Source organism: Littorina saxatilis, linkage group LG9 (assembly GCF_037325665.1).
Source record: "Littorina saxatilis isolate snail1 linkage group LG9, US_GU_Lsax_2.0, whole genome shotgun sequence".
Lineage (NCBI taxonomy): Eukaryota > Metazoa > Mollusca > Gastropoda > Littorinimorpha > Littorinidae > Littorina > Littorina saxatilis.
In genome coordinates, this window is record NC_090253.1 from 13,317,517 (window position 1) to 13,327,260 (window position 9,744).

At 40.1% G+C, this 9,744-nt stretch overlaps 1 protein-coding gene across 1 annotated transcript; it reads right to left on the minus strand.

Moving 5' to 3' along the window:
• Window positions 1–274: 274 nt before the first annotated feature.
• Window positions 275–9,731, minus strand: LOC138975322 (serine racemase-like). Its single transcript, XM_070347976.1, has 9 exons — window positions 9,507–9,731; window positions 8,840–8,881; window positions 7,059–7,225; window positions 6,669–6,753; window positions 5,336–5,462; window positions 4,550–4,600; window positions 3,817–3,944; window positions 2,865–2,915; window positions 275–1,871 (listed from the first exon to the last, which is right to left on the minus strand). The coding sequence occupies exons 1-9, from the start codon at window positions 9,690–9,692 to the stop codon at window positions 1,734–1,736; spliced, it is 975 nt and encodes a 324-aa protein (XP_070204077.1). The 5' UTR covers window positions 9,693–9,731; the 3' UTR covers window positions 275–1,733.
• Between the last annotated feature and the right edge of the window lie 13 nt (window positions 9,732–9,744).

Sequence of the window (9,744 nt, forward strand, 5' to 3'; positions counted from 1 at the left end):
TTTCATTGCGTTTTCTGCACTCGTTTTCTTGTGTGTTTTCTGTTTGTTTTGACAAATGTAATAAAAAGTTATAGGGTCGGCCCCTAAAAATAGGGTAGGTCGGGTTACCGTAACCACACCTATTTTTTTTTTTAAGCCTAGTCATTTTCATTGACATTGCACACACACACACACACACACAAACTCTCTCTCACACACACACTGACACACATTGTGACACACACACACACACACACACACACACACACCAATAAAAGAGTGATAATCAATCAAATTAATGGTGCAAAATTTATTCATGATATGTATCCAAGTAACAGTGCACTTTTACCTAATCAGCGTTTATTGTCTAAGTTTTTGGATTGATACTGATCAGCATGTACATGTAATGTAAACAAAATAAAAGTATACAAAAACAAGGGGACATAATTAAAACAACACTACAAAGGCAATAAGGCATACATTCTATTTCTGTTTTGAAATGTGACATATTATATGTCACTTATGATATTGTACATTTTAATTCATATGTTGAAGATAAACATGATAAAACATCAACAGCTGCAAATTTGAAACTCAAACAAGCAAGGAGAAACACAATGAAAGCTCTAGGTTAACAAATCCATAAAAACAAACAGACCTCATACGTTTCAAAATTCAGAATAAAAAACATGAAAGGTACGTTGTTGGAACGTTTAATCATGACAATACAAAACGTTACGTTCACTGATCTTTGACTCAGCGGTCTTTTAAGTGGAAAGAGAGACAAACACTTATAATACAGAAAATAAACTTATCGGACAAATTGTCCAGAAACTCGCTAGGAAGACACAAGCGAGACCTGTTTCTGGTCTAAGTTTATTGTCTGTATTATAAGTGTTAGTCTGTCTGTCCACTTGATTCTAGGTTCACAACAAATTCATTTAAATGTTTGGCGCTTTTTAATAACTCCTATCCCACCAATCTGCACCACAATCCCCTCTCTAAAACAGGATAGTTTTACGTGCATGCTATAACAAAAACAGATTGAACCTGTTCTTTACGTGTGTGTGTGTGTGTGTGTGTGTGTGTGTGTGTGTGTGTGTGTGTGTGTGTGCATGTGTGCGCGCATATGTGTGTGTGTGTGTGTGCACACGTGTGTGCTTGAGTGCATGTGTGTGTTTGTGTTCTAGCGTTCTCTGACATTTGACACTGATGAAGAAAATGTACAACACATTAATAATGTAAAATATTAAGAAAACCTGACATTTTAGATATTATGCTAAATTGCCTAGTGTTAAGAAAATGGATATTCATCAGTGCTAGGGGTTGCACTGGGGTACCCTTCAAGAAGTCAAGATGATCATTTTCAGCTGTTGGTTCACTCTGCGATCCCTTGGTCACAGGTTTGAATCCATCCAGTCCCAGAATGGTAATGTTAACTTTATGTGTAGAATCGGGGGAGGGGTGGGTGTTCTACTGTTATTAAAGTTGACTGACTGTTTCCGAATCAAATACATGTAATACTCAAGGACAGTATGCTTATGTCACTGCTATTTTTTTATTTTTTTTATTGCTCCGCTGTTGCATGTTGAACAAATATGATGGTTTTAAACCACTTGTAGGCATTTACAAAAGTTTTGATTTGACTTTGGCCAATCGTGCCAAGAACAGACAACTGAGATACAGATGAATGTTTCTGGAAACATAAATTCCATAAGTAGTAAGTAATCATCTGACAAGGGAAGCCACTCAGGTCACCAAGGGAGATTATCAAGATCAATGTTCCCGCCACACAATATGACTCCAACTTTCTTGATGGCAGGATCCAAACTCTTCATCCTGTCGGATAAAACAGCAGCCACACTGGCTCCTGCTGCCATTTCCACCACCAACTGCGAACACAACATGAAAAGCAAGTGAGAGTTCATTTGTAATATTGCCAGCTTTGACAAAAACAAAGACAGTACTGCAGCGGTAGCCTTCTTTAAATACCCCCCCAAAGCCTGAGCAAATCAAGTCCAAAAAGAGAAGATCGAGTCTTAAAATGGAGGTCAATTTACATATTTCATTAACAGAAAATCTGAGCAAGCAGGGTCTTAAATAGGGATGGGTGTGTGTGTGTGTGTGGGGGGGGGGGGGTGGGTGTTATTGGGCAGTCTTAAAAGGGGGGGGGGGGGGTTCAATGTAAATGTTTATTTCAGTCCTCTGCTGGTATCATCACGTCTTTGAAGCTAATAGAGGAAATGAGAATTAGCTGAAAGAACACATGAATACTTAAAACAACTGAATGAAAGGCATATTAAGTGGATGACTGGCTAACTAATATAATATGAACTGATTGACTGCAGGACTTAGATTTTGTATACATAAGCAAACACAGGGATTGATGGACGGTTAAGAGAACAGTCACTGGCTGAGTTTTGATTTTGTGGAGCGCTATTTGATGTTCAATGTATTGTTCATTTGTATCAGCCGACTCGTCAAACTGCATGCTTTTTCTTTGGTTGTTTTGTTTTCCACTAAGTTATTTGAAATTGTCATTGTGACAGGACAAACTATTAACTGGTTCAGTAGAAAATACAGTCAAACCTGTTTATAATGACCACCAAAAGGACCAACCAAGAGCGGTTGTTGAAGACAGGTTGGCGCTATGAAAAGGTGAAATCAATAAAAATAAAAACATCTGGGATCATTTGGGAAAGTTGTTACTGGTAGGTGGTCATTACCAAGGGGTGGTCGCCAGGGCAGGTTCCACTGTGCTATGTTTGTTTATTTAGCAAGCTATTGGTGTACATGTATTCTCTGCTTATATAGGGATGCTTCAGTAGAATCTTTAATGATGAGTAAATGCTCAGTTATTTTTGATTGAAACACTTTTGTCCTACCTTCATTCTGTGCATGATGAATTTCACCCCCTGTATCATCTCTTCATCACTCTGAAAACATGAAACAGAACTCGAACTCGAAAACTTTATAATGGAAGGTTAATAGCATTAGGTCCATATGGTCCTTTCTTACAGCTACTCCCTACTACAATACACACATGAAAAGAAGAGCAAGAATGAAAAATAAAAAAATAAAAATAAAAAAGATATTAAAAAACAAAACACGCACTTGAATACAAACAAACAAACAAAACGTCACCAACAAGCAATCTAAAGCAAAAGAGAAAATTAAGAACATTTTTTTACAGAAAAAAATAAAGGCGTCATCTGTCCAAAAAAAATCATCACATAGCAATGTCAATGGGTCTGATAGTGTCAATCTAATAATTTCATAACAACAACAAATGAGAATAGTTGCACTGTCTCACTATGCAACAGGATATGTTCAACACAGTCATTACATTTCAGAACTGAAAGTTTCAGTTACTGCAACTATATTATTGAGAGAAAACAGCAAAAATAATATCATATAATATTAAGTTTCCCCCCAAAGCGGCATATTGCTGCATAAATGGCAGGGTAAAAACGGTCATACACGTACAAATCCACTTGTGCAAAAAACCACGAGTGTACATGGGAGTTTCAGCCCATGAACGCAGAAGAAGATCATATAAGGTGAATGATAACTTTTGATCTTCACATACCTTATGGTAACTTTCACTAACATACACTTCGTGGCTACAAACTATATAGTGGTACCTGTCAATAAAGAACTATTGAGACCAGCTAAACGTGTCCCTACATTGCAGGTGTCCTTTTCTGACAGGTATTTTTGCGTCGAGTTAAATAAAAGGGACAGTATCAGGTGTCCTTTATTCCGAGTTGTCTCCTCATTTGAGGGGCCTTACTTCACAGGTACCACTGTGCATCATATTCAATTTTCTGCGCTCACCATTTCAAAGGCATCTTTTTCAGCTAACTGTGAAAGAATATTGAAGGTCAGATGTCCAAGCTGCTGTAGTCTGATTGCATCAGCAGTCGTGTTTAAGTACTCAGGTGGGTTCGGCCAAAGTCGCTGACCTGGAACAAATAAATAAACAAACAAACAATCTCTGAAAGTCTTCCCTTATACAAAACGGTGTACTGTATATGATTTGCAAAGATTTAAAAAAGACTCACTGTGCAACATCTGTTTATGTTTACAGCTTGCCCTCATCTCAAATAAATAGTTTTTCATTCAACTACATTTTAACTGTGTGTTTTATGTGTATAACCATTACATGTATCTTGAAATAAAATCGTTGGAATTGAGTGTTTCTGATGTAACCGAGTGCCGTAATACTACGATCTCCTGGGGAGGCGAAGTGCAATCAAACAGGATTGAAAATGTTAGGGCTAATTTCTTAGCCCTATAAAAACTGTTATGCAAACCCGAAGGTTTCCATGAACATACAGACAATCGCAAACCACCAGACCCCATCACAAACAGAATTCCACAATCCAGAGGTGTTGACTTAAAGGCCAACAACTCGGGTGCAGAGTCTGCTGTGAAAAGAGCGGTAGCCTCCCCTGTCACACTGAAATAATGCATTTCCTTTCTAAAGCACTTGTATTTGTTCTGAATAAACACTGTCATCCATTTCTGACACCCCTATTGCTAAAGGAAACAAGTACAACTATATTACCACTTTTGAAGCAATCCGTCAACAGTTTCCCCTGGGGTGACACCACAAACACTGAAAGGAACAGAATTAAACAATGCACACATGTATGTAAGGGAGAAATCAGCACATGCACACAGAGTAATTTTAATACTTAGATGCATGCATGGTTTCACCCACGAACGCCGCTTTTTAAGCGACACATTACAAATGTTATAAACTTGTATGATGAGTTAATAATTACACACTAAAAGCATTTTTGTATCCCCCCCCCCCCACCCACCCTCAAACACACCACACATCCCATGGTCCCCACCCACCCTCAAACACCTCCCACCCCATCTCCCCTCCCCCTTTTGATTATGCTGCACACATTCATTTACCCCCCCTCTGGGGCCCCGGTAGCTCAGTTGGTAGAGCACTGGACTTGTGATCGGAAGGTCGCTGGTTCAAATTCGGGCCGGGACGGACACGGGTCAACTTTATGTGCAGACCCAGAGACGGAAGCCATGTCCCACCCCCGTGTCACCACAATGACACGTAAAAGACCTCAGTCATTCTGCCATAAGTGCAGATGGCTGATACCACCTAAACACGCATACACTTGTGTATCTCGTCAAAAGCCATGAGGGCATAAAACTCGAATCATATAACCCATATCTGGTCCTGTAGGACATAAAGCATTCTCTCTTTCCCTTTTTTACCCCCCTCTAACAGTAACACCTCTAGGCCACAAGCAACGGTCGTGAGTCACAAGCAAACATCACACACATGAATATCAAGACAAGTATGTAAACCTTCACAACCTACCTTTTATATCAGGCTTCATGTGTTTAGCAGCTATAGCAATGCCAGAAGCCATGCCTCCACCGCTGATGGGAACCATGATAGCGTCAAGGTCTGGAACTTGGTCAAGCAGCTCCACAGCTATTGAGCCCTGAAAAGTGACACGAAGTTTACTTTAATGTGGCTTGCAGTGATCAAATGAAAGTTTTCTGTGCCTCCAGACAATATTCTTCAACACCTTGAGTTGTTAATGCGAAAGAATGTGTATGAGTGCGCCTTGAGTCGCCTTGTGGTGAGATCAGTGCGCGTTATACATTCTCGTATTATTATTATTATTACCTTAGCAATGCGAAATCTGACATAATTAATCATTAAGTCTCAAGCTGTTAATTAATGAGAAAATAGTCTCATCCACATCAAAAGGGCTGCAAATTAGATATAACAGCTAACGCTTCTTCTTCTGCATGCCTGAGTGTTTTACTCTCAGAATCACGGTGAGAGTTTTGCTTGCCATGCCCTTTGTTCCCCATGCCATGTGGGCATGCAGCACCATGATGTCTTTGTTCCCCATGCCATGTGGGCATGCAGCACCATGATGTCTTTGTTCCCCATGCCATGTGGGCATGCAGCACCATGATGTCTTTGTTCCCCATGCCATGTGGGCATGCAGCACCATGATGTCTTTGTTCCCCATGCCATGTGGGCATGCAGCACCATGATGTCTTTGTTCCCCATGCCATGTGGGCATGCAGCACCATGATGTCTTTGTTCCCCATGCCATGTGGGCATGCAGCACCATGATGTCTTTGTTCCCCATGCCATGTGGGCATGCAGCACCATGATGTCTTTGTTCCCCATGCCATGTGGGCATGCAGCACCATGATGTCTTTGTTCCCCATGCCATGTGGGCATGCAGCACCATGATGTCTTTGTTCCCCATGCCATGTGGGCATGCAGCACCATGATGTCTTTGTTCCCCATGCCATGTGGGCATGCAGCACCATGATGTCTTTGTTCCCCATGCCATGTGGGCATGCAGCACCATGATGTCTTTGTTCCCCATGCCATGTGGGCATGCAGCACCATGATGTCTTTGTTCCCCATGCCATGTGGGCATGCAGCACCATGATGTCTTTGAGGGTGCGTGTGCTGGGTATCTGTGTTTCCAAGTCTCTAAACTTTCACTGGAAACTTCCTGTCTGAGCGATCGAGAAGAAGAAGACTGGAAACTTGAGATCTTTAACATGTGCATCACAAAATGAAAATAAAGACAATAAATAAATTATTCACTTTTGTATTTCTGCCACTTTCAAGCCGGTAATATGCAATATTCTACTGTAATGCAAACCATTTTTACCTGTCCTGCTATGACGTCAGGGTGATCAAAGGGAGGAACCATCTCTAAGTCTTTCTCTGCCTGAAGCTTGTCACATGCTTCATACCTGCAAAAGCCAAGACATTCAATTTCAGTGACTACCATTTGACAAGCAGGCACAATTAATAGCCTTGTGGTGAAACGGACCACTGGGGTCAACACTTTAAAAAAAAACCACTTCAATCAAAACGAATTTTCAGGCCACAGTGCAAAGAGAAAATCTTTCCTCAGGCAACAGTGCTAAGTAATAAAAAAATTCACATTTTTACAAATATGACGATGAAAAAAAAATTCACTAACTTACTGCGTGTTATACCTTCTGGCATGGAGGGCAGCAAAGAAACACTCAGACTTAAAATTCTCATAATTTACCTGTCAGAAGGTTTGGAACCGCATTCAATCAGCTGCGCCCCATAACCACGGATGGCTGTTTTCTTTGAGGCTGGCGCCATGGCCGGAACCACGACATAGCTGGGCAAGTTGACACGCTTGGACGCCCATGCTACTGCCTGGCCATGGTTTCCACTGCTGTGTGTTACCTGTAACACAGAACCTTGCTTCATGGAATTTAACAAACCATGCAACGTTACAATGCGTGTGTACAATTGGTGATAGAATAGGTAAAAAATTTGGTCTCTTTTCTTTTTTTTTCTTCTTTTTTTTCTTTTCTTTTTTCTCTCTTTTCTTTGCTACACATAATCAAACTTAGAATTATACTGGTTAACATTCCATGTGCAATTTAAAACAGTCACATTGAATGACATTTTTGAGTTAAAATTATGTCCACTTTGCAGCCTTTGTTGTACCTTTCTGTGCTTTCTTATGGTTTGCCTTCCTTTTTACATTTAGTCAAGTTTTGACTAAATGTTTTCACGTTGACCGGGAATCGAGATGAGGGTCTGGTGTGTGTATGTGTGTATGTGTGTGTGTATGTATGTATGTATGTGTGTGTGTGTGTAGAGTGATTCAGAGAAAACTACTGGACCGATTTTCATGAAACTTCACATGAGAGATACCACTGAGGGTCAAGCTCTTCGGCGGCCTGGAGGACCTACAGAGGACAGCTGCTTTCGTGCGGGCGATTGGCATCTCCATCTAGTGAACGACGAAGAAGAAGAAGAAGACATGAGAGATCCTGAGTATAATATCCCCAGACGTTGTTTTTCATTTCTTTGATAAATGTCTTTGATGACGTTATATCCAGCTTTTTGTGAAAGTTGAGGCGGCACTGTCACGTTCTCATTTTCCAACCAATTTTGTTGAAATTTTGGTCAAGTAGTCTCCGATGAAGGCCAGATTTTGGTATTGCATTTCAGCTTGGAGGCTTAAAAATTAATTAATGAGTTTGCTCATTAAAGTTGTCATTAAAATTGATTTTTCGCAAACAGATTTAAAATTGATTGCGTTGTATTCCTCATCTTCTCCTGAATTAAAAAAATATATAGATATGTCATGTTTACTCTAAAAATGTGCTCAGAATGAAAGGAAATATGTTCAGTAAGTACTACGGATGCTTGCTTCGCGGAGGCGAGCGTGACCCGTCTCGGTCTTCGGTATGGTTAGCCGAGACTATCTGAAAGTAGTCTCGGCGATGATTGGTTTGTGGTGTTGATCTTGACTAAATGTCTTTATCTCGCTTCATGCGACTTGTTTCTCTTTCTTTCTTTGTACATTTTCTATTATCTCACGCACCTGACCTGCGTCTCTATTATGATGTAAATAGCAGGGAGAAGTTATATGCGAAACTTAATAAAGAAACCAAAGATTGGTATGTTCATGCAGTTAAAATTAAAAAAAAATTAAAAAAATACTGTACATGCATACATGCACTGGACATAATTTGCAAGGAGGCATGATCAAGACAAAATACATAAAACAGCTACAGTGGAACCGCAGCTGCCATGGTGATTCTTTCTTGAGAATGACCACCTGCTCATTCAGACCACCCCAAAGAAGGTTCTTTTCTATATAATTCACCTTTCCATAACAATCACCTGTCTATAGGGACCGCTTTCAGTTAAATTGGTCCCTTGTGTGATCATTACAGAGATTTTGTATTTAGTAATCACCATGTGCACCTTATACAAAATCTCTCTATCTCTCTCTCTCTCTCTCTCTCTCTCTCTCTCTCTCTCTCTCTCTGTGCAACTCACAATGCCAGCAACTGTTGGTTTTCTTTCTTTAGCCAGCAAAATCTGAAACACAGGTGTATATATATATATATAAGCATGCTTTTAGTATCCTGATCCCACTCGCAGCTTTCAATCAAACAATCTCTAAAAATCACAGCTGCATTCACAGGTTAACATTTTTTCTTACATTGTTACTTAGCGAACGAGAAAAATAAAACACTGTTATTTCAGTTAAAATACTGATAGCTAAATAATGAAACAGTCTTAAATAATGTATATTGAACATTCAAATGATGCATGTTATGTATGTATTACAACTTAGATATTGTTATTTGGAACCCGGGTGGTGTGTGCACTTCTTCTTTAGTTTTCTCTTTATATTCACATGGTTCTGCAGTAGTACTTAGGGTAGTGTGTTCTTGTCTCAAAACTATCATTCACACTTCCATCATCTATAAACATCCCATACACATATTTCAACCCACCCCACCGTTTTCTTTTCTAACTTCAAACCTCAAACAGTCAAAATCATGCATTTCTTTCTGTTTGCACTACTGTCCGCGAGGTGTGTCCGTTTGCGAATATCCCAGTTCCATTTGATACATGTCGCCAAAGACACTTCATTTAGCTTTGGTTTAATCGACTTCGTCCTTGTGGCCATTTGATTTCTTCATAGATGATTTCTTACAGCATTCAGAGCCCCCCTCGCTTTGAACGATCCCGTCTTTTGTAAGTTCTCTGCCTTGAAAAACAGCTTTCTTCCAGCTATTTCATCTGCTGTAGAGCACGTAAACACTGGTGTTCTGTTCAGGTACGGCGCGATACGTTCGCAAGCCTTGAGAACATTGCCGAAAGTAACAGGCATTTCTGCCATCGTCTGCTAGTCGCGCCCTCCTGCAGTTCAAAGGTCAGAGCACACACTTCTT